The sequence below is a fragment of the Triturus cristatus genome, chromosome 10, assembly GCF_964204655.1.
Source record: "Triturus cristatus chromosome 10, aTriCri1.1, whole genome shotgun sequence".
Classification (NCBI taxonomy): Eukaryota; Metazoa; Chordata; class Amphibia; order Caudata; family Salamandridae; genus Triturus; species Triturus cristatus.
This window is the reverse complement of record NC_140593.1, coordinates 992,912,721-992,939,209: the sequence shown is the minus strand read 5'-3', so window position 1 is coordinate 992,939,209 and position 26,489 is coordinate 992,912,721. Positions and strand designations below refer to the sequence as shown.

At 41.6% G+C, this 26,489-nt stretch overlaps 1 protein-coding gene across 1 annotated transcript in view; it reads right to left on the bottom strand.

Moving 5' to 3' along the window:
• Nucleotides 1-6,473: 6,473 nt before the first annotated feature.
• DRC3 (dynein regulatory complex subunit 3) overlaps nucleotides 6,474-26,489 on the bottom strand; it is a 160,519-nt gene continuing 140,503 nt past the window's right edge. The window contains exons 10-13 of the mRNA XM_085630204.1: nucleotides 25,838-25,908; nucleotides 17,065-17,188; nucleotides 13,695-13,826; nucleotides 6,474-6,756 (exon numbers count right to left, since the gene is read on the bottom strand). Coding sequence (XP_085486330.1) covers nucleotides 6,646-6,756; nucleotides 13,695-13,826; nucleotides 17,065-17,188; nucleotides 25,838-25,908 — 438 coding nt within the window. The 3' untranslated portion in view covers nucleotides 6,474-6,645. The remainder of the gene's footprint in view (nucleotides 6,757-13,694; nucleotides 13,827-17,064; nucleotides 17,189-25,837; nucleotides 25,909-26,489) is intronic.

Sequence of the window (26,489 nt, the reverse complement as noted above, 5' to 3'; positions counted from 1 at the left end):
ATATGAAAGTCTCTGGGATGTCAAACTAATCCTTGATCTTTTCAATAACTGGCCTGTTCATACTCTCCTAAATAGAAAACACCTTTCCATTAAGCTGGCTACTCTACTATGCCTAATCTCATGCAGAAGGTTCTCTGATGTCAAAGCCCTGGAGATTACGAATAGATCTTATAACATGTTCGGAGTCAAATTTGATATTTCTAGAAGAACTAAGACTATGTCTGATTCAATCTTTTACCCACGTTTTGATTTATGTCCAAAACTTTGCGTTGTGAACTGCATGAGAGAGTATGATCGCAGAATGTTTGCTCTTCGCCCTCAGGGTGTTAACCAATTACTTATATCCTTTGTCAAACCTCACAAAGGCATAACCTCGACTTCCATTACTAGATGGGTTAAGACTGTTATGAGTTTAGCAGGTATTGACTTAAAAAAATTTCAAGCTCACTCCCTTAGAGGTGCTATGGCCAGTGAATCTCTCTGGTCTGGAGGTAAGTTGGACGACATTCTCAAAGCTGCTGACTGGTCAAATGCTAGCACCTTTGCACGTCATTATTGCAAGCCTATCGAACATATGTCTGATGTTGTTTTACAAAGCTACCAACATGCATAATGTAGCCTCCGTTCTTGTAATGAAATTGCGATTCTCATATTACCATGACTAGAGAATCTGGATTTCATTAAAGACACGGAGGATGACATTATCCCTCCCATCCCACCCTCTGTGGTCTTACAATGATTTAATGCTCTTTTTATTACAGTTTATTAATGTACTTTTTATTTACAGTACTTGTTTCATCTCTTACTTCTTCTATTAGCTTGATAAGCTTTACACTATTTTTTACATTCAAGAGATATTTACTTCTTTCTCTTTTCAGGTAACGCTCCTTAACTGCGTGTCGTCTGGCCTTTGGATTTACCTTCGTTCTTCCTTCTCCTTCATCCTGCTTATCAGAAGATCGTTTTGAAGTTTAGAAGTTTCAAGTTTCATGAACTTATTTTCCTCCACATTTAAAAGAGGCAGATTTTTGATGGCTCATGCCTTTTATGTGTTGCTAATGTTCTATTCTGGAGCCTTTTAATATTGTGATGTATGAGGCTGCTTGGACTGCATTAAAGGAATACATAATGTCAGCCTCCGTGTCTTTAGTGAAATCCAGATTCTCTAGTCATGGTGATATGAGAATCGCAATTGAAGATCATCTGAGAAAGATAAAACAGGAGACAGGATGCCAGTTGGCAGTAGGAGAATGGGCATATATTTCGATATTGGGGTATAAGTCCCTTAAGGCAGCTAATTTCAAGAGAATACGTTTTCTATCACGATGGATGGCTTATTATAATCTGAAAGCAATCCATAAAATGTTTCCATCTATTTCTAATAAATGTTTTAGATGCGCCCAAGAAGGAAAAGGGAATTGGCTACATATTTTCTTTGAATGTCTGAAGCTGTCACAACTATGGGAGGCGAGGTAAGAAAAATGGCACGAGCAGGCGCATCTATATCACGAGAAATAGGTGGGCTATAACGGACTAGAGCTCCCATGTGAGAGATAGGTGTGCAGTCGATTATCAGGAAACCTCTTAACCACACACATTACGTGCCACCTACTAAATAAATGTGATGCAATAATATTTTTTAATACACGGTAAATGCCCAAGCGGGAAGAATTTGGAAAGCCGTGTTCAGTTTGTAGTATATGTCATTTAATACCTACTGTACGATGTCATGAATGATTATAAAATGGCAATAAAGATATTTTAATAAAAAAAAAAAAACTATGGGAGACGATCTTCCAAGTCCTAAGCCAGGTATTCAAACTGTGTTAAAGCCAGAAGCAAAGCAATTTCTATTTGGGGTATCTAGTCAGACCTTGTGGCTAGATAAATATACTCAGCCTTTGATGGTAGCATCTCTAGCTGTGGCCAGATCATTGATATTACGATGCTAGCACACAATCACAGTACAGACTTGCAAGATGTGGATAGAGAAGCTACAAAGAACAGGGAGATTCCAAGAAGCGAATGCCAGGAGGATGGGAAGCCTGAGAAAATCTTGCTGTGTGGGTACCATTGAGGAATATAATCCAGCAGGAAGTAACATAATCGTAGGCAGATCCCAGAGATGTCTTCATTTGATCAAGTGCTGTTGAAAAGTATTGCTCCAGCAGCATAGAAGGACCTTGCAGATTGATTAACAATCTAGCACGGTAGCTCTTACGAGAACTAAATAACATGCAATATATATATATATATATATATATATATATATATATATATATATTTTGCTGTGGCCACTGATGTATTGTTTCTAGAAAGCACTGTAGCACTTTAGTAATGGAGGAAGGAAAGAAGGGGTACTGGAGGTTATTCAATATGTACCTATGCTGGTTGAGTTGATAAGGGAATGAAAGGCTACCACTGATTGATCCTTGCTTTTATTTTTTTTTGCACATATCTATTTTATGTCACTTTGGATCAGGAATCTGGATTTGCACTTGCACTTTACCATAGTGGAATCACAGAGCCTATTTTGTCGTTGGTAAAATGATATGTTAATACGATTTAATGTGATCAAATGCAATAATGGACTGCGGCTTCATTTTCTTGTTTTGCATATATTTTCTTCTTTTGCATTTTAGACCAGGAATTGCGCTTTAGTAATAATTGTCTGAACCCATTTTGCCAGCATAAGGGCATGGCCATAAGACCCATTGGGATCCAATGTAATTTATTAATATATTGAAAATAATCTATTGGAATGAGGGTTACAAAGAATTGTACATGTAGGATCGTGTAAATGTGACTCTTGCTACATGAAGGCTATGTGGTTTGGAATAGTATTTTTGTTGATGATTTATTCTGTATGATTGGCAATCTCAAAAAAATTTAAAAAAAGATTTGTTTGAGTAATGTCAACGTAATCTGTGTGCTTGCTGAAATTCCAGTGGGCTGTCAGATGTTATGTCCAGTAAAGTTGGTATAAAGGTACATAGGAAGGCGTTCATGTCGGTGCCCTCAGGTACCCTAAAATGTTATTCTTCCTGCTTTGGTTTTCCAGATCCATAAAAAAGTGATCACAAGATGTCAATTAAAAGGCTACCTGCATCAATCGGCATCAGTGGAACAGCGTTCATATGGTTTGCTTCCTCCCATCAAAACCATATGCAAAGTCAAATGAGGCCCACTTCTTCCCAGAATAGTAAATGTGGTGTCTCTCAGGGCTCTTTCCTTTCAGCACTGCTATACAATGCCTGTCTGACCTCGGCACTGACATCTAAGACTCCTACAAGATAGAAATGTGCACGTATGTAGAGGACACCTCAAGCTTGAAGGTGAACTTGCCAACATGCTCATCTTATCTCACTGTGTTCCTTGGGTTCATCAGTAAATGAAGAAGAAATGTCTTTGCTTAAACATTACAAAAACTGAGATCCTGCTTCTGGCGCCTATCAATCCAGCCCCATCTCATAGACTTGGCTAGAGGAACTTCATACCTATACTCATTGTTTATGGCTATAGCACGCAATAAGATTGTTTTTTCAACGCAATCATTTACTTTCCAAACAAATACACTGTCCATAACAGAAATCCACCATCATCATCTACTAAAGAAGGGGCTTTGCTGCTGCTTCCCTGATCTCAGAAAATTGTCCTAATCCTCACTGTCTTCATGCTATGCCTTGAATAATGCAACAGCATATATACTGAACCCCCAGCACATCTCTCAAAGTTCCAGTAAGTTAAAAAGCTTGCATGCGGTTTGGCGTCCAATTCACAAACACGTTACACTGGTCTGGTATCGTCTCCTCTGGCTCCCATTAAATGAAAGATCAAGCTTTATAACACTCGGAGTATACGCAAGTTGCTCCATGGTCACTGCCCGAACTATCTTGCAAAACTGTTTGTATCCCACCAGCCGACCAGAAGCTTCACACTCGTCAAATGATACCTATTGACAACCCGACCTGTCAGACACAGTAGGCGACTTCTCCAGGTCTAGGGCTCTGGACTGTTGAATACTCCACTTTCTCAATTGGAACTATAAAATGCCTACTTAAAATGTATAATTTGCTTAAGAGCTCACCTCTTCATCCTGGCATTGAATAATCATATCTCCCCACAACAGAGTTGAGCTAAATTTGTTTATCCAGCAATGCACATTATCAAAAACTGAAGTCTTCAAGGGTAAGCACACTGGACCTTCAGCTCATCTGTTGTTTCATTTATTTGTTAGCTAAACCTCAATTCTTAATAATAACTCTTAAGGAACTGAGTATTCTATTCATTTCTAATTAACAGCTCCTGGTAGATCTCGCAAATAAAGATAATTTCAGGTTGACCTCATATTTACTTTGGGAGCAGAGTATCCATCTATGACCCTGTATAGCTGGATAAGGGTGGAATTTAAACTACCTTACTTAGTTACCGAGTATCCTTGAAAATGACATCTAGGTGAGCATCACAAATACTTCCCTAGGAATTGTATATGTTCTTGGTAACTTGAATCAGTTGGTCCTACAAATACTATGCTGATCACTGCCTCGTAGCTCCAGCTGAACAAGCTAGTATTCAATCAAAATGATTAGACAGTAATGTACACATGCATGCAACTGAGTACATGTATTCCAAACAGTTGGGTATCACTGTGATTACATCACCAACCACCAGGAAACACACAAAACAAGCAAAAAAACACAGACAAAACATCAGACATACATTCAACATAAATACAGACGTTTCTATTTAGGAACTGTGAGTGTGGCTCATAAAACTGTAAAGGTTACTGATAAGAAAAAGGTAATTTTGACATTTTTGTACTGTGATACCTTTTTATTTGATTTTACTGTTTTGTGGATGCTGAAAGGACACGTTCACTAAAAGTATCGGGGAAACCATACTCAAACTTTCCTGGTGGAACCTTGGACTAAAATGGAATATTTTAACTCAGAAGGTACCAGAAATTAACTTAATTTGGTACAAAAAAGGCTCAAATGCCACATAAAATTCGATTCTATTCCTTCAATTCCATGGGCTGAGCCTTCTGCAGGCGTAAGGTATGGGAATGCTAAGGGAAAGTATTGTAAAAGATTCAAAATAAATCCCATTTTTCTGTGATTAGTTTGATGCCAGGGAATGTGTTTGAGTGAGGGCATTCTATGATTGGGAGTGAATAAAATCCCTTCTAGAGAACATTAAACTGATCCAGTCTAACTCTTGCATACATGCTCTTATTATTCCTACTACTATTGCTGGGAGAGGGTGTGGAAACCTCTCACTAGAAGGAAATTTGCGTGTATGCAAAAGTGGAATAAAAAAGATAGCCACTCAAATCAAAGTAAGATAAGTTAATAAGATGCAGTTTAAAATCCTAAATCTTCTCTGCAGTTAAATGGTACTTTTTTTTATATCAATCAACATACTGTAATTCACCCTAAACATCAATTATAGATAACGCCTGTCTTGGGGAGCATTAGTAAATCTAGGTGACTGTAAGACAACACGGTCTAACAAGAAATACACTATTATTTTTCTTTTGCAATAAGATGAATTTTCCTGAGTTTTCTGGCATAGGGCTCTATAATAAGGCCTATGCACGAGACAGTTGCCACTCAAAGTGGGCAGCTGGACATCTCCTGAAAGGAGCATATTTCAATCGCCACTGTTAAAAAAAATTATACATGGTATACAGGAGAGATTTTAAGGAACTATGGGGCATATTAACAAGGGCCTTATCTCCGCTTTTTTGGCTTTAAAAGCCAAAAAAGCGGAGATAAGATTATGGCCCTATCTACAAGGGGATGATAACATGCATTAGCGCATGTTGGCACCCGCTTTCCCGACGCCTCGCTTCGCAATTCTAATGAGATGGAAAGTGGGCGTCACTGGGCGTACCCCTGACGGACTACCTTGTAAATTATCACTAAATACACATTGCGATATTCACAAGCTGGCCCTCAGGATTTTAGCAGACGTTAGTTTTTGGCGAAAAGCGCAGCTTTCGCCAAAAACTAACGTCTGCTAAAATCCTGACTTAGCTATACTTACCATTGGGGGTGGATTATGCTGATACCACCACAGGGTCATATCAGCAAGGTTATCGCCGTTGTTTCATGGAAAACGGCGATATCCCCTCTATCGCTGGAATTTTTATCGCCTCGGTGATACGCGTTGTTAACAACGCGCTAACCAGGCGAAAAATTCCAGCGATAGACGCCAATAAATAAAAAAGCGCTAATCGCGCTTTGCGACATTTATCGCTGTGTATTGCTAATATGCTCCTATGTTGTGTCAACAACTTGGAAGAAAAGTGTAAAACCCAATAAATTATTGTTTGTTACAGTATTGTGATTAACCCAAGGAAATGTATCCCTAAAATTGGGTTGCAGACATATGAAATATGCGAGTTGCAAAACAAAATGTTGAAATAGGCCTGCATTTTGGTGTCACAGATTCAGAACAGCACACACGGGTAAAGTTTTTTAAAAATGATTTATTATATATAAATAAAGGTGTTGGTGAATTTGGAGAGTTGTATGAATATATTTACATGAGAGTACATTATCACTTTGCGCAAGGACCGTTGTTCTGGATTAATATCGTCCTTGTTCTATGTCTCACTGCTGTTGGTTGTTGCAGCTTAAACTACATCTGCTCCTGGAGATCAAGGTTATCCAGGTCTTCTCGTACACTGTCAATGTAGAGGTCAATTTCAGTAACCCGGCTGCGGTTCCTGTCCCATTCGTTATCATGAACCTGTGGGAAATGGAGACCGGTAATGATGTTGAAACTGCAGGAAAATGCTGGTCAATAAAATCATGCTTTGGGATCTTGAATTTAGAGTTTTGTGTTGCAGTGTGCCACCTTTCATCAAAACTTTCAAGCTTCATTTCGTGTTCAATTAGTTTGGTGCTCAACTGAATGGGGTCATTGGTGTTGTTACTCCATGTAGACCAACATAGCCGCTATGCTCCAAGCAGTCTTGGAGATTCAAGGATCTCTACAGTAAGGTGTATCCCCTAACCGAGTCTCCCAAGACCTATGTTTTGCCAGTGTTTTTTCATTTGCATACCAGTACAAAACTGAAGATAAACATGTTACAGTGAAGTAGCTTCCGAACATGACACACAGCAAAAAGTATTAAAACTGTTCAATATCATTTAAAAAATGATGCCAACCATATGACATTTTGCTGCTGTTCATTCCAAAATGCCAAGTAGAGGCAAGGTGAAATGGACTTTCCTGAGAGTAGCTCATCTTACATGTAGGTTACAGCAGACATGATCTTGTGAAGACTTGAATCCCCTATTGGGTGCTGAAAAAGAAGCTGTTGATTCTGAGATTGCAACCTACATGTAACTAAGTATCTTCACCTACACATCTCTTTAAAATTAAAAGCTGGTGATCAGACAACAGGCAGAAAGTCAACACCCAATCACCGTTTTCTAAGCTGCAATTCTCAACAATGCAAAGGGTGTCTGCAGATCCTTGCCCATTTTGGCTTTATACAGACACCCTTTGCATTGTTGAGAATTGCTGCTTAGAAAACGGTGATTGGGTGTTTACTTTCTACCTCTTATCTGATCACCAGCTTTTAATTTTAAAGAGATGTGTAGGTGAAGATACTTTGTACAAGTAGGTTACAATTTCACCCTATATTTGCAACTAATTTCAAGCTGTTGGTTAGTGGGATGAATTGGAGAGACCACACTGAAGATTCTTGCCCATTTTGGCTTTAGACAGTGTGGTCACTCCATCCCACTAACCAACCGCTTGAAATGAGTTGCTAATATAGGTATGAAGGCCACAGGACAAAAGTTACCTTCAAATAAAGCTTGGACAATGCAGTAAGTACTCACACTGTCAGAGTTCAGATGCAAACAGTGCTATCCGCTAAGAAGTACCAAAACTCATTGAGAGCTGTCTAGTAGGAAAATCTTTTGATCCACAGATTGTAACAAACTGCCAACTCCCCTAAATAGAGTAACCTGTCTATTTTTCCAGATCTTTAAGCACAGTTATGTAAGGTTGCCTGCCTACAATAATGCATTTGTGGTTTTATTATGCTTTACAGCTTCCCTAAGGACATCACAGCGCTGTACAGTGATTTTGTTTAAATACATAAGATTACAATGCAATCTTAAAAAATATTCTAATACATTGTAGAGTAGCCTAACAATAAAACACTATATTACTATTTTTTAAGCAGTATATGGAGAAATGTTTAAAGAGATGTCCCATGAGGTAGACTCATTGGACTTCACAGTTGATAGCACACTTTTATTATTGCCCATGTAAATATACGTGCTCAGTCATCTAATTTATATCTCCACTCTGTATGAAAAGAACCTTCCAACTATAAACCATCTACAAATTAGCAGCACACACCATAATAATCTCTCATCTGGATTTTGGAAACACTGTCCTAACTGGTATTCCTCAGTCTCTCTTGCCCCACTTAAAGCAGTCTTTCCTTCCATGGCCAGACGTGGCTGGTCCCAGAGATCATTTAAACATAGAGTCTCGAATATAAAGACTTTCACTGGTTACCCTTAAGCAAGGATCATATTTAAAATGGATTTCTTTATGTACTAAATCATCCACCTGTATATTGAGCCAACTTACTATATTAGGCAGATAACTGGAGTTTAGGAGCACAGACTTACCCCAAAGTTAAATCTCAAAATTCAAGACATCTCAAGCCGTGAGGCAAACCTTTACTGGAGCCACAGGCAACTTCTGGAACTCACTTCCTTCATAACGCAGACCTGAACGCATCCGGCTATCCTTAAAGATACATATATTTTCTGAACATCCCTATAATAAAAAACTCCCCGAACGCTTCTTCATCTTTGAGAACTTAACCAACCTACCAATCCTGGAAAATATATAATAGACACATCATTTTCCCTGAGCAATTAGCTTAGCCATCCCTTTGGCAGTTTGCGAACACCATTAATATTGTTGTTGAGATGCATTTGTTTGTTCCATACAAAGCATACTAATACAATTAGAGCAGATGTGCTACATAAATACAGTTTTGTGTCCCCCAATGTATACCGTAGTCAGTACACTAGCAGAACGTAATCTGAGCCACAAAGGTAAGTCTGGGCAGACTCAGCAAGTAGTACTTCAGGATACACAGAGGAAACTAGGAACCAGGTGGCTAATGAAAGAAGGACAAAAATGAACAACTGCAAATCACACCCCACCTGGGATGGCTGAGAGATGACTTCTCTAATATAATAGACACCACCTGATGCAAAAGTGTTACTGCCCTTCATTCCACAATAGAGGAACGGAAGAGCAGCATTTTTTAATTCTCTTTATTTTGGGAAGGCATAAGGAAGTGGCCTTCTCAGGTGAACTTGTTCCTGCTGGTGGTTTTGAGGCAGTTCTTCTTAAGGATGACTCTTCTGTCGATTTAACCTGAAAAACCTAAAGCCCTCTCTAGATTTTTTCAACTCTTATGCTTATCCAGGAATCTATCAGTGGGTGCCAAATAATTAATCACTTTAACGAATCAGTCCTAGCATGACGTTGAATGTTATTAGAAGTCCCACATATCCTCATACTACTGCACTGCACAGACCACACTTTATCACGCCCACTGTTACAAATTCAGCACAAAGCACCCTCTCAGCAGCTCCATGCATGCCTCCTGTCCCGGAGCAACCCTGTCCTGTGTAGGTCATTACATGACAATTACAAACAATGGCTATAATCATCCACCATTGACATCACGCTGTCATCCTCACTTGAAGATTTTCAAAAACGTGTGAGCTGATTCATTTGGACAAATAGAAAAAAAGCACTAGTTGAAATGGTCGCATTCGCAGGAAACGTAGCTGCAGTGCCCTTATAAACCGGTGGGCAGATAGAAAGGTATGGCTGACAGGAAAAACAGATTGGCTCCATGGTTCCCAAGAGGCCTTTGTACATGGGGCTTCATAAGAAGGCATGAATCACACCTATGATATCCCTTGAGCGGATAACCATAAGAAAACTAAAGGGCCTTCGCATCCATCCATTGTGGATAAAAATGAAAAAAAACTCCACTCATCGCTTATAAAAGTACTCTTTGGGAAAAGATCCTTCATCTTCAATCTTCATCTCTGAATCAAAGCCACCAATCTCAGCCCACAAAGAGATGTTTTCGTCTTTGTGAAGCTGCCCTGCACATCTAATTCATCTGGACCTCGCCTTTAGCTATATCGCTAAAATGCCTTGTCAACATTGCTATTAACAGGCACATATGCCTTGGAAAATTTCATATTTGTCAGTTGATTACCAATACATATTCAGTCTCTCTTGAACTCTAATAAGTCATAAACTCACCAACACAAGTATCATCATTGAATCCAACTGTTTATTCCACACAACTCAGCTTATTATTAATGGACATGTCTCTGTTGAACTACAATACTTCAGTAACTCACCTGCATAGATATCATCGAGTCCAACCGTTTTTTCTTATTTACCTTGAGTCTATCAGCCTCACGTGTCATCTTACCAGTTCCTCAATGTGCACATGTGAGCCATCAATAGCTAACACCATGCAGTGTGGGTAAACAGCCACTTTCATCTTTAAAAGAACCTGGCTAACCCTGCATGAGTTGAGAGAAAGAGCTTAGACTGGAGGCTCATTTGATTCAAACAGAAACAAATGCTTCTTAATTTACTAGAAATGGGAGGTCAAGTCTTTTTTTAATACCTTTCGCCAACATCCCCTCTGTCTGGCGTGGATGCCAGGTTCATTTACAGAGGCTCTAGATAGATAAAACCTATAATCACAGAGGAACCGCCTAATGTTTAAAACAATTACATTTTTAAACTCAACACATTTTTGAAAGGTACACAGAAGTCGAAATTACTGCCTAACACATTTTTAAAACTAGTATATCTCTCAAGAGTGGAAGCTTAGTTGCATTGGTGATTTCGGTTAGATCTTTTTTTAAATCAAATTTGTGCCACAATTTAATGCAGGTAACCACCAATCTAGAAATATTCTGCCTAATCACAGCTTCTTTGATCAAAGTAAGCCATTAAGAATTTGATAATCAATCATGCATTTATTTGATCTTTTCAAGCAATAGCTGAGCACCCTTTTAGGATGTAATCTTTGCCACTCTTTCTGTATCTTAGAAGTATGAGGCAGAGGGAAAATTACATTCAGTGTTTTCACTGTTCACTGTATACCTGGGTCCCTTTGTTCTATCACTGCTCTATGTAAAGCCCACTGACACCCCATAGGGTTGACGAGCCAAAAAAATGAATATAATAAATAGATACCGTTTTATCTTCTTTGAAGTATACAACTTCGAATCTATCTTTGGCATAAAGGAGATACTTGCCCTCAAAGTGACCTTGTCCAAATTAGTTTGAGCAATAGCACTCACATACACTTCTGGCAGGTTTAATAACCATTACAAACACTTTTAAAATCTTTAAAGAGCATGGAAGAAGCAGTAATCGAATTAAATAAATTGAAGCTCCAAATTTAGATCCATCACTAGAGGAATAAAAGGCTTTGGAGGAAAGGAATTCTACAACCCCAGATTTTCACTCACAATACAACTGAAAACTATCTCAGCTCTGGAGTGTAAGGAAAAGAGGAATCACTACTAGAAACATTTGACAGTGTCTATATCATGTTCACAAATTGGATTTTGAAAAAATATATTAGGTGATGATTATCCTGTAGCGGTTAAACAATGTTCTCCATGACCCACTATTTAATCTTTTAGTCTACATGCTCTGAGACAAAGTGTTTGCAGTTTGTGTGAAGAACCTGGTGGGGCCACAGGTTCTCCCTCTCTGGGAAATCCCTGAAGTAATTACTTGTGGCTCTAGAAGAATGCAAGAGTATAGTGATCGAATAAGGCACAAGAGCACTATAACTTGGAAACCTGAATCTTACCAACAATGAGCCATAGCTGCATGGAGTAGCAGATCCATTGGTTGTTCTGAGCAAGACAGTATCTCTATGAACAGACTGGGCTTCTCAGCAGAAGACAATGAAGGGTTTGATCTCTCTGAAACTTTGCAAATAACTACAGCATTTAGTTTGTATTCCTCCACAGAGGGTGTATAGCCCTCTTTGAATTCTGCTTCCATCAAGTTATTGACCTGCTGGAATTCTGTAGGTCTACTGAATAAACCATAGCAGATTCCATAAGAGGAAGCAGAATGTCTGCTGTGAAATGTTTGCCTTCATTGTGCACAGGGTGTGGCTCAAGTCTTTTGCTATCTCAGCTAAATAATGCATCAAACCCAAATGTGCCTTTTTTAGGGTTCTTCCTATCAACTGTTGCTCATCCAAATTTATAATAAACATTCTCTTTTTAACAGTCTTAAAAATAAGGTCTGCTATAAGAGACATGGAAAGCAGTGAAACCAACCTATCTGAAGCTAGGTATGTGTTGCAGTCTGAGGCTTAGCAGGTGCCACATTTGATAAACCATGAGAAGATAGTGCAGCAGGGAAGAGTTTGTAACATCACAATAATGGATGACAATGTAAGATGAACAAATGTGCCCTGAACCTGGGTTGAATGCACTGTTGTTTCCATGGGATTGATGGGAGCCATTTGAAATGCAACTTGAGAGGTTGCTGGTACATTTCCCAATATTTAAAAAGAAGTGGTGCAAAAAGCCTTCATCGGAGTAGAGTTTGAAGTCGCAAAAGAGAGGTGTACCTTAAACTTTGCTTTCAGTTTCTCAAAAAATGGAATTTAATCAGAAGAGGAAAGTCACACTTCTACAAGCGTTCTACAGTTATTTCTAAATCATTGGTCAGAGTCTCCTTTATGGTGGAAGGAACAAGATGGATATCTGTTTCCTATTATTCTTATGCTAGGGGTGAAGATGTGATGGTTCTTCTTCCTGTACTGTTGAATTGGCTCAATGATGAGTTTGAGCCCCATCTGGAGAATGTCTGCATTGTCAGCATTCCGTCCATCATTTGTTTGTTCTAACGCCATCTGGAGAAACAGCATAACTTGGAGTTCCTCTCCTGTTGGTGCACTGCTAAGAACAACTTTGTCTCTCTGTTAAGTGTTTTACGCTGCATCATGGCACATAGATTAAAAAAAAAGATGCCACATTCAAGTTGCAAGAGGATCGCTCTAAGACAGGCCTCTTGCATGCGTCACAGGGTTTAAAACCTGAGGACCTGTGGAGGCAGCATGAATCTAGCTGGAAAAATAAGTCACTGCTTCAAAAAAAGGCAAAACTACTGGGTGGAAATTCCCTGGAAAGTATTAGATCCTGGTGCCTATGCCATATGGGAAAAAAGGGACAGAGGTCAGTGGCACAGGCAGTGAATGTATTGGCTCAATACACCACTAATGGCAGTGATGTCAGAAACTGTTTCTGGAGCTGCTAAGACACCACTGGGCACCGCATGGAGAAAATGAAGAAAAAATCTACTGTATTCAGCCTGCATCTGGAGAAGCGTCATCTTTGAGGACGAGAAATGTGCAGGAAGTTGTATCCATTAGAAAGTATCTTATGATATATGCTGGAGAAATATCACAAATGCAGCAATGTTGAGATGTACATTCCATATAGTAAAAAATATATACATTTTGATATTCCTCCTCACCATGTTGGTGAACCGTTTTCTCGAAATAGCAGTACCTATGGAGACGCTGTGTACATCATAAGCTACAGACTATTTTATATTTCACTTACTTTCTTTATCAAGTTACTGGACCAAGTATTGACTTTGTTGACCAGCTCATCTTCTCGGTTGTCAATTTTCAGCAGGTGTATGTCATGCGATGCGCCTACTGCATTGACGACAGTGTCTTTGTCCACAAGCAACTTGACAAGAAAAAAGAAGAATGATTTGAATTAGTTAAAAATGTAATCTGTCAGAGAAAACAATGAGAAAGAGAATGAATGAGGAACAGTCTATTGCTTGGGAAGTGTGCGTGTGTCTGGTTGGGCAAATCCTTTGATGTGTCAGCTCATGATCAGGGACCCATTACAAATGGAATGCTTAGTGACCTCATCAGGGCTACAAAACACTATATAAAATATACATAGGAACGACCTAATTACTCAACAATCCAAAAAGCATTTTAACCTTTCAAGGTGTTTTTAAACCCTATATAGACAGGAGCGCAATACAATCTAAGCCTCAGGGTGAATTTAAGATGATGGGACGTAGCGTGAGGATGGAACGCGAGGTGGAGTGTCTTTATATTAATGGAGATTTTATTTTATAATACATGAAATCCTGCAATCTCTGTATAAAAGACTGTCTCTAATTTTCTCATTACAGTCAAGTTGTGGCTTTTCTATTCACCAATAATAAAGAAATGAGTAAGTTGGTCAACTGTAGTAAGTTATCATAGCTGAGTTGTGAAGTCATAATGCCTTCTGCCAGCAGCGAAGGTGAAAGTCAGGCCACAGGGCATAATTACAGAGGCAGTGTAAACAACAAGAACAGCTTTTTAGGTCTCGCCTGGCGTTAGCAGCGCGCATGCGCTGCACTCGCCATGCGAGGGCCTTTTGGAATCAATATGGATTCCAAGTGTGCACGCGGACGGACAGAAGATGTGCACGCGGGGACTGGATGCCTCACTGGCGGCGTGACACTCAGTGGACTTTTTTGTGGGGCTCGGCAAACAGTACTTTTCAATATTTGATGCTTTTAATTAAGCAGCGCGGCATGCTGGCTGCTTACTAAAAGCATCAAATATTGAAAAAAAAAAGACCTGTTATTGTCCGTTGACAATATGGGAGTGCTAATTTATCAATCTTGAAGCCTAGGTGGGTGTGGCTGCCTCACACTCCTGTCGATGGGATCTTCATTGTTATTAGACATCCTGGGGAATAGTGGGATAATACAGCCGCTTGGCTGTGTGTGCCCTTTTGTTTACTATTTGGTCTATCAATAAAGTTTTTCACAAACTGATCCCTCGGGGGGGGGGCTCATTTGCGTATTGCCCGCTCCGTCATTTGACCTGGGCTTTTACGGCGTCTTACAGCAGCAGAAGTTTATTTATATGGCGTGTGCACAACACCGGCACCCTTGAACTTTCAAACAGTTAGCCAGTTGCGAACACGGACAAGTAAGTACCGCGGGGAGGGCTGCTAAATTTAGGAGGCCACGATCCGCGCTGTAACCGTTACAGCTAATGTGCTCCTTAATATCGATGTGTAGTACTACCACATATTTGGGGACATGCGCTTTAAAACGTTATTGCCTGTGTGTTTTTTTAAATGGTAACGAGTATATACGGGTGACTATCACCGGGGGAGGGGGAGGCTGCTGCACTTAGGAGGTCACTGTCCGCGCTTTATCCCTTACTGTCAATGTGGTTTTTATATTGATTTGAAGTGCTGCCGCATATTTGGCGACAAGCGCTGTCACAGCATTGTCTGGTTTTAAATGATAACAAGTGCACAATTTTTGTTGTGTCAACATGGTACTTCTGCCTATCTTGTTTTGTGTTGTGACCTAGCCATTGCAAAAACTATGCGTTAGGAGGGAGGAGGAGTGTTTGTGTATATACCAGTGCGTAGTGGGAGGCTCCTCATTGTGTCACTGGGTTCTTTGGGACTTGTGATGGTATGTGTTTTGGCTTGGCGTTGGCCTTATTTTGGTTATCTCGGTTTAAGGATGGGCCTCCGCCTGCAATGTTTACACTTGTTACAAATTAATTTGTCATGGTTCCCTTAATGGAAGGAACATTCTTTAATGTTCGGATGCTCTATACATGCGGCTGTTTGACTCACTACAAGAGTGCTGGGGCCCCTCACCACGTGGTGTATTCCGTGGGGATAATGTTGTTCAGTTTTCTTGAGCAAAGGGGCGATTAGACATTGTCTCTATGGAATGATAGTCACTGTGTATGTTAATGCGCCGTCATAACCAAGCGCTGTTCAATGACCAATATTATGGTAGTTAGTAAAAATATCAGGGGACCACTAATTTCTTGGGCTCTGTATAGCCATTAGGTGTATTATATGTTTGATATCCCGGTGTATATATATATGCCGTTCTTTACGCTAACTTAGCTAACAAACATTGGCAAAACCAATAGCTCTAGCTAAACACTTATAAAGCCCCAAAGGCGAGACCTATTGGCTATGTCAATGCTTGTTGTTCTTCTGATCTGTTTTTCTGAATGAAAAGTGATCAGGCGAAGCGAGTTACTGAAGGCAACATGTTAATTAATTTCCATTCTATGGGTAATTACAGGAAAGACAGACTCTCTGCATGTTTCTACACTTTCTGAGCCACAATTTATTTTCAGTCTAACTTACATTAAACTGATTCTACTATGTTTTGCTACAAATTACTAACTGCGCTTTTTATGTTTAATTTCGCACTACAGATTCTACTTTTCTTCTACATATCTTCATGTAACCATGAATTATAAGGAATAAAATACCCTCAGCTGTATGTTAAAAGGATATTGCAAGTCACCTTAGAATCTCCTGACCTTACAAAGGAATTCGTCATTCAGCCTCATTCTTCCATATCATCAAGGAACTTCTTGGTGGCCTGCAATTTCATTAAAATGTAAGTCGGGGTATTTTATACTATATAGAAGTAAAGCGGCATAACATATGTTTAAGCAGTGATATTTTTGGGTAAAAAACAAGTGCCTTGGTTGGACCATGTTATGGAGACAAAGTCTTTACTTATTAAGAGTTCAGTGGTGTAACCACGAATTAACTCTGAGGCATTGAACTATATATATATGAGGGACTGAAAGCATATGTGATGAAGTAGGTTTTCAGCATTTTTCTAAATGTCAGAGATGCTTCAATGGGTTGTGGAAATGGATCCCCAGGTGTGATGCAGTGATTTTGAAGGAAACCTTACCAAAGTGGACATTCTTAGGACTAGGGATTAAGAATAGCTAGGGAGAGAAGATGTACATCCCCTTCCAACCTCCCTTTTCCAGTGCCACTCCAAATTTTACTTTCTATCCCAAGGCTGCAAGTACTTTCTATAAATCTGTCCAAGAAACAAATATAATGAAAGCAGAAAAGTTCCAAAAAGAAAACCAGGTTTAAAACAAATACTGGTAGTGGTACTCACTAAGCGCAGGTCATCTGGAAGTTCCTCATCGTACTCTCCCCTAGTGAATTGCTCCAAGGTGGTGATCGCCGTCTCCAAGACCTTTTCGTGGTGGACATTCTCCAACTCTCTATTGTGTGCCATTGTAAGGGTAAGAGTTAAGGGTGAAACCTAACATTTTACAGGCTACTCAAACTGCTCCTCCTATGGGAAGAGTGAAGAGGTCAAGGTTCACACACTGGTTATGAGTCTCATGATCACAGCACTGAGAAGCACCCATCAGTCTTCCATTCGAGATAGAGATTGAGAATGGTCCCTGTGCAAACTGATTGGTTGAATACAAACTAAACAATCAGGTTATACCTGAAGTAGACCAGTCAAGTCACTTGTGATATGCAAGTGTTCCGTCTGGGTTAAACACCCGCAAAATTAGTAACTAAACTGCCTCTACTGAACTGATAATGAGTGGCCTTGTACCACAGTCTGGCAATACTGTACCAGGCACTACCAATGGTATTTGTTATTTCTAGACCTGTAGCGTACAATTCCAAGTTTTACCATCTGGTATGAGAAATGACAAATAGAGAAAGCTGTGCTACTAGACAGTTTTCCACATGTTTTGCCCACATTTCTACCTGTTTCTTGGGGGAGGATATGTGTCCAGAAATACAGGCGGACTTGTAATCCCAATTGTGAATATGGGAGGGACTCATCTTCTTCAGTCACCAAGAAGATTAGTTCACTCAAGCGAGAGCCACTGATTTGCAAGAATCAACACGCATTCACAAGCAGAGAGCCAGAAGAGCCAAGATTCACACCTTATTTTGACACTGGAACGAGGACCCACCACTAAATTTATTTGTTTTCACCATATAGCATGTGAGAAAAACAAAGAACAGTTGTATCACACAATATCAGCCTACAGTTATATTACATCCAGTAAACTGTCCACCACTACATCTTCACAATCAGCAAGTATATCATTACTCTTCGTAACTCCATATCCACTTACCTAGTGATGTGGTGTTCAGGGCGATGTGGCGGATGCCACAGCATGCTACTGCCACGTTTGCCTCCTTATGACATGTTCACAAAGGGCCAGTTTTGAAAATCTGGGGGCAGAGTTACAAACCCTTTGTGACACTTTTGTGCCGCCGTTGTGTCACTTTTTGTGACGCAGCAGCGACATAAACAATGTGCTACATTGCAGCCCATTTACGACGTGACGCATCTAAGGAGATGCCTCACGTTGTAAAGACCTGCATCACATTATACCTGTGTCAGGTATAATGTATGCAGGGTGGGCGTTCCCATGTAGGAAAGCCTTGAAGTAGTAACGCAGTGAAATCTACAAGATTTCACTGCTCCATTTCTAGGACGTCATTGCATCAATACTATACGCCTGCTTGAAGCAGGCGTAAGGAGTGACGCAGTACAATAAGTATAGGCCTCCCATGCATTGCTGGTTTTGCGTTGTGCTTGTGACACGACACCAGCAATGCGTGACTTTTGCGTGAATAGATGCGTCAGAATTTCTGACGCACCTGTCAATCCTTACGCCATGGTGCGCTGTATTGTAAATACGGCGCATCCATGGTGGCGCAAGGGTATTGTAGGCTGGCGCAAGGAAACTGGCGCATCTCTACAGAGGCGTCAGTTTCTTTTAAATCTGCCCCCTTAAACTTGTTCCCGGAAGACTACTGAGTTTGGAGCAAAAGTCTGATTTTGATTGCTAGCCGTAGAAATCTAAGATAGTGATTGATTTTCAAGGTGGAAAAATGCATGCAGAAATATGACGCAAATATAAATTGGTTAAAACGTCATTTAAACTAAGAAAAATCTTAAGCCTGTCATTTTAGGCCGTGAGTGAAACAAGTGGTAGAATCCCACATGAATAATCAAGGAAGAGAAATTAGTTTAGCATTAAAGCGTTAGATAAATGTATTTACTCCGTGTTTTTTTAAACAGTGGTCTGAGTGAACTGAATTTTCACTTGAATGAGAAATGCACATTTGCTTTTGCACATTTAATATTTCCTTTTTTTCCCCACCACGCACAAAATTAAAAGTTTCTAAAGTCAGTTTACAGCATGTACCGTACACAAGAATGCCCTGAGCTGGTGATGTCCAGATGTTCTCCAGGCTTGATGGGATGGTGGCTTACCAGCTGGGCCCTAGCACAAGGAAGTGGCCGTCAGTCCTCCTCAAAGCAGCTGTGCCGGGCAGCAGGTCACTCGTATGTTGCCAACAGCCTGTGCGGCGAGTGCAACTGACGAAGTTGTGAATGGCCTGGGTGGGGTTTCATTTGCCAAAATTGTGGCAAGCCCATATGGGGCTAATTCTGCCAAAGTTGAGACCAGCCCGGGAGGGGCTACAACTGCTGAAGATGTGACCTGCCCATGCGGGGCTACATCTGCCAAAGGTGTGACCAACCCATGCAGTGATGCATCAGCTGAATTCCTGATCAGCACCCACGGGGCTGAAACTGCTGAGTGTAGCAAGACCCTGTCGTGGCTTTGCCTGTGGACCCATTGTCAAGACCCAAAGATACCAAATATCCACCATTGTTCATGTGGGGACCAGGCAAAATCAGAAGCGGCACCTTCCGCTCACATAGGAGCCGGAACAGGCGGACCACTGAACGCAGTCAGGAGCTTGAAGCAGAAGAGACGCAAAGACTGCCTGCCTGTGCACCATCACTCATCTGAGTGTGCGGCAAACTCGAGGTATTGGGTGGGTTGAATGAGACCTGAAGGACTGAGATCACCACGCACAAAATTAAAAGTTTCTAAAGTCAGTTTACAGCATGTACCGTACACAAGAATGCCCTGAGCTGGTGATGTCCAGATGTTCTCCAGGCTTGATGGGATGGTGGCTTACCAGCTGGGCCCTAGCACAAGGAAGTGGCCGTCAGTCCTCCTCAAAGCAGCTGTGCCGGGCAGCAGGTCACTCGTATGTTGCCAACAGCCTGTGCGGCGAGTGCAACTGACGAAGTTGTGAATGGCCTGGGTGGGGTTTCATTTGCCAAAATTGTGGCAAGCCCATATGGGGCTAATTCTGCCAAAGTTGAGACCAGCCCGGGAGGGGCTACAACTGCTGAAGATGTGACCTGCCCATGCGGGGCTACATCTGCCAAAGGTGTGACCAACCCATGCAGTGATGCATCAGCTGAATTCCTGATCAGCACCCATGGGGCTGAAACTGCTGAGTGTAGCAAGACCCTGTCGTGGCTTTGCCTGTGGACCCATTGTCAAGACCCAAAGATACCAAATATCCACCATTGTTCATGTGGGGACCAGGCAAAATCAGAAGCGGCACCTTCCGCTCACATAGGAGCCGGAACAGGCGGACCACTGAACGCAGTCAGGAGCTTGAAGCAGAAGAGACGCAAAGACTGCCTGCCTGTGCACCATCACTCATCTGAGTGTGCGGCAAACTCGAGGTATTGGGTGGGTTGAATGAGACCTGAAGGACTGAGATCACCCGTGAGCGGGTAAAGGGCTGAAAGACTGTGCACACATACTGTTTTTGGGATGATTTAATCTGCACTTGTGCCTGATGCATGCAACTCCTGTTTTCCACTAGAAATAAAAGGGGAGCTTTCCCAGAATCGAGAAGAGAGCCAGGGACAGGAGGACAGTAAGGGAATGGGGTGGGCACTGCTCCCGTGCCAAGAATTACTAACGTGTTTGGCTGCTAGTAGTGTGTACTATTGAGTGCCAGTATGTCATAAAGTACTTTCTTTCTTGTAAAGACAAGCAAGGATCCGGACAGTCTCTTTTATGGATTGCAGAATGATTGTTGAGCTCTGGCTCCCCCACACTACATTTCCAAGAAGCCTATGACTCTTCACCCTCACTATCATGGAGGGCAAGGGCCAAAAAGTGTTATACTTGGCCCAGTTTGCAGAGCCACTGTTAGGGCCCAGTAGACCCTGCTTGTGACCTGGATCCCTAAACGGGGTCAGAGAATAGCCAATGTGGCATATTCCCTTACACCACCCTAAGTCACTGCGGCCTAAAATACATACTCTACTATTGAGCAAACTCTTCTTATGACCAATGCGCTGATCTTGATGCGATGCTCCTATTGCCTCTAAGTGATTGTTTGGTTTTTTTAGTCTGGTTTGCTCTTGATGTATATTGTCGCTCTCACCCTTCCTGCTTCCTTTGCCCGTCCCAATCTCTGCTTGCCCCTGTTGTATTTCGCCTCACTGTTTCCAGGATTTCTCTCACCTACCTATTTTCCTTTGTCTACCTAAACCTATGTAAAGCGCTCTGATACCCTCCTGGGTCATGTCCGCGCTATACAAAACTTTTTAAATAAATAAATAAATACATGGAGGTTTCACAGAAGGGCCCAAATTGTGCACTACCCTTTTGCAACCTGTCTTCCATTGTGCATGTAGTCTAAAGATTGCTTGTCACATGGCACAATGTCTACTTGGAGAGGGTCGTAAATCTACCTGCCTAATAAGCACTAATTAGGCAGCCCGCTATATGCAACTCCTGTGATTTGCTACAAACAAGGATAGTGTCCTCCAAGATAGATTAGACATTTATCCCTGCCTTCACATTCCCAAATTAGAAACCTATATTAAAGGAGCCACTATTCCTTAAAACGACAAGGTCTGCTTTTAAAAAAGTGTTTCCTGTTTAAGACAGTGGGCTGGGCATGCGGTGCTTTCTTGGATGACCGTCTCCTCTCCCCGTGGGCACCCAGCACAGCTTCCTGTTGCCGCATTAGAAACCACCCTAACTGGCAGTCAGAATCTAATCAGTAGTTTGCTACCGTAATTGTGGTTGCAAATCATTGATGCATTTGACTGCGAATCAAAGAAACGTTTGGTGAGTTGGAAAGGCGTTTGACTTATAAGTTTTAGTTACTGGTAAAAACACTTTTGCGGTTGCAAACCCTGTGATTTTGAGAATCCTTGTTCCTGTGACTATGATAGGGCTTTGTACATCATGCCTTATTTTGGTTAATCGTACAGAATCGAAAAAATGTCTGTAACCTGATTATTGAATATTTTTCCATGCCTCTTCATTTATAGCAGCTTTATAATAAGGTATTTCGGGTTTCATGCAGATCCAAAGGGTGTGGGGGAAAGTAAAATTGGGGTGTCAAAACAGTTTTGATTTACTGATAACTTTGGCACTGTTTGCTGGATTTGCAAAAATGTAGGCAGATACTTAATATGTTTAGCCTACTCTTGGTTTTCTCAGTTTCATTCAGGCAAGTCAAGGGGACTGCCGAAGAAGTGTTCATCTATACTGCGATAAGACCATTTAGAGCGCTGTGGGCCAATAGAAGTGTATCAACAGGAAGCGTTAAGATATTTATGTATGTGTGTTTACTGTGCTTACAGATATTTGAAAACAATAAAACAGATTTGAAATAAAGAAGTGTTCATTTGTTAATAAATTTGGCACAGTTCCATGAATCCACATAAATGTTGGCAGGTGTTTTGAAGGTTTATAGTTTTGTAATTTATGTCAAGTTTTGATCAGATTTGTTGGGTTGGGGCAAACATAAATGGGGGCAATAAAAAATCTATTTACTAATAACTCTGATGCTGTTTGATGAATCTGCGTGGAATTTGGCAACTAGGTAATCAAGTCCAGTACAAGGCCAAGTACAAGGAGTCTTATGATCATCCTCCATTGCGAATGGCCAAATCGGGTTAGCCACAGGGCCTCGCCAAAGTCCATGCATAGAGTGGAATTGACTCATGGCGGGTGGATATAGTACAAATGCAAAAACAACAATTGATGGACAGAATGCAGAACAATGTCCTACATTCACCCCAGTACAGAGATCGGGGCCTAAATCCATCGTTTTTTTGCTCACCATGTGTTTCCAGTTTGAACCCAGTCATATGCAAATCAGTCTTGACCCCTGTGCCTCATGGGAACAGTCCAGCCCAAACTGCCAAGCCAGGTTCTCCCTGGACTGGAAACAAGCATCCTAGGACCAGTTTCGGGGTTTCACCCCTCTTCAGCCAGGATAGCTTGATTGCAGTGGCATGGAGAGCACGGGACCCACGTCTGGGCATATCCGTCCCACTCTGGGTGACAAATGCAAAAACAACAGTTGATGGACAGAATGCAGAACAATGTCATACATTCACCCCAGTATAGAGATCTGGGCCTAAAGCCATCGTTTTTTTTCTCACCATGCCGTTCCAGTTTGAAGCCACATGCTTTGTTCGCCCTAAGTTGGCAGGGTATGCCCAGACGTGGGTCCCTTGCTCTCTTTGCCACTGGATTCAAGCTAGCCTGGCTGATGACGACTGATTAGCCAGAAACCGGTCCCAGGATGCTTGTTTCCGGTCCAGGGAAGACATGGCTTGGCAGTTCGGGCTGGACTGTTCCAATGAGGCACAGGGTTAGACTGATTTGCATATAGCCATGTCTGAACTGGGGTGGCGGAGTGAGCTAAAGAATGATGATGGATTAAACCCAGATAAGTTGACTGGGGGTGAGTGCTTGCATTGTTCAACACTCCGTCCATCATCCCCTTTGGGTTTGCTTAATTCGCCCTAAGTTGGCAGGGTATGCCCAGACGTGGGTCCCTTGCTCACTTTGCCACTGGATTCAAGCTAGCCTGGCTGATGACGGCTGATTAGCCAGAAACTGGTCCCAGGATGCTTGTTTCCGGTCCAGGGAGGACATGGCTTGGCAGTTTGGGCTGGACTGTTCCAATGAGGCACAGGGTCAGACTGATTTGCATATGGCCATGTCTGAACTGGGGTGGCGGAGTGACCTAAAGCATGATGATGGATTAAACCCAGATCAGTTGACTGGGGGTGAGTGCTTGCATTGTTCAACACTCCGTCCATCATCCCCTTTGGTTTTGCTTTGTTCGCCCTAAGTTGGCAGGGTATGCCCAGACGTGGGTCCCTTGCTCACTTTGCCACTGGATTCAAGCTAGCCTGGCTGATGACGGCTGATTAGCCGGTCCCAGGATGTTTGTTTCCGGTCCAGGGAGGACATGGCTTGGCAGTTCGGGCTGGACTGTTCCAATAAGGCACAGGGTCAGACTGATTTGCATATGGCCATGTCTGAACCGGGGTGGCGGAGTGAGCTAAAGAATGATGATGGATTAAACCCAGATCAGTTGTCTGGGGGTGAGTGCTTGCATTGTTCAACACTCCGTCCATCATCCCCTTTGGTTTTCCTTTGTTCGTCCTAAGTTGGCAGGGTCTGTCCAGACGTGGGTCCCTTGCTCACTTTGCCACTGGATTCTAGCTAGCTTGGCTGATGACGGCTGATTAGCCAGAAACCGGTCCCAGGATGCTTGTTTCTGGTCCAGGGAGGACATGGCTTGGCAGTTCGGGCTGGACTGTTCCAATCAGGCACAGGGTCAGACTGATTTGCATATGGCCATGTCTGAACTGGGGTGGCGGAGTGAGCTAAAGAATGATGATGGATTAAACCCAGATCAGTTGACTGGGGGTGAGTGCTTGCATTGTTCAACACTCCATCCATCATCCCCTTTGGTTTTACTTTGTTCGCCCTAAGTTGGCAGGGTATGCCCAGACATGGGTCCCTTGCTCATTTTGCCACTGGATTTAAGCTAGCCTGGCTGATGACGGCTGATTAGCCAGAGACCGGTCCCAGGATGCTTGTTTCCGGTCCAGGGAAGACATGGCTTGGCAGTTCGGGCTGGACAGTTCCAATGAGGCACAGGGTCAGACTGATTTGCATATGGCCATGTCTGAACTGGGGTGGCGGAGTGAGCTAAAGAATGATGATGGATTAAACCCAGATCAGTTGACTGGGGGTGAGTGCTTGCATTGTTCAACACTCCGTCCATCATCCCCTTTGGTTTTGGGTGGATATAGTACATCATTAAAAAAATCCATGAAAATCACCGAAAAAGGCACAGTTAGAGGTCAGCAATGGTTCAGCAAAAACAGAAACAAAAAAGCCCTGGAATTTGCCCCTTGTGGTGTGCAATGACCAATGGACACCATAACTCATGCCCTCTGCCATGCTCAGTACACCCACTAGCTCATGTCATGTAAGAAAATAAAAAAGAATACCTAAAGAGAGCAGCCATTACATGGTTATGAGCCACGGGGTACATTCTGCATTACACTGCTTAGGTGGAGAATTCCAGAGTTTTTTGGTTTTGTGTTAGCTCAACCATAACTAACTTTTAACTTTGTTTTTTTAAATCAGTGAATAGATAGACATGTAGACTTAGTATCCAACACAAATGGTTAATTTGAGCAATAGCACTGGCAACTGTAACAGCTGGCGAAAGAGAGTGCCAAATGAGTTTCCATTGCCATATTCTATGTATTTGCTGAAACATAATAATAGAAAATGAAATCACTGAGATCCACACGATGTGTTTCATTTTCTCATAGACTTAATCATGGTTAAATCCTGTCCTTTCTTTCATTTAGTTTTGTACTGTAAATGGGGTTCCCTCTACAACATTCGCACAGCTACAATAACGTGGGAATTGTAGTTTATTGAGTCACTAGTGAGTCAATCAAAAACTAAATGTAAATAAATGTTAGCTCCCATGTGTAAATAATTGAATCCTGCCCTCCAGGGGAATGGTATAACCACCATAGATTACCTATACACATTGTTAAAAGTTGGAACAGAAATTCAAATCAATATATTTTACCACTCCTTTTTTCTATTTCCAAAATATTGAGCCTATTAATATATTCAATCTTACATTTTCTAAAACATTCTCCGTTCTACCACTGGTGTAGCCTCACATTATTTTAATGTGTTTACTCCTCTTAGCACCGCTAACAGGAAAAAGGATATAGACCTTGGACGGCTTCCAGAAATCCAGCTGCCATATCTAGAATGTTGCGTTCAAATTCCTTTATAATTTCCTGTTGAGAAAGAAAGACACTGTCAGACCAATTCTTATACTTTAGTTCGGAGGCAAGTAGGCATCTTCTGAATATTGGCGGATGGATAATCCAAACACACCAGACTTCACCCTCTTGTCATAGGACCATGAGTTGGTGGCATTAGGCACTTAATCCAGCCAGAAGTTGAGTAGAGACAATATTTTTAAAATTTTTGAAGGAAGGCATTAAGCTGAAGCCTCATTTAGACCTTTAAAGACCCCCAGCCTTTGAGAGGGGGTCATTTTGCTGAAACTGTATCTACCGCACAGGCTGATGCGCTTTTGGCAAAACTGAACGATGGATGGGAGAAACATTGTTCCTGTCTGCTTGACAATGTATGCAGAAGAAAATAAAAATGTCTCTGGCTCACAGGGAGTATTTTTGTTTTCCTGCCAGGACCATCATGCCTTGTACGGTGGTCTCAACTCGGAAAAATCAATGCTCGACATAGGGCGAGCTATCCACAACTATGATAAGGGGGGTCTGTGCCAGATGCAGTTCCAGGTCAAATGTCTCCATTGACAGAGGTAGCTGAGGCTCCACCATCAATACCTTATGGT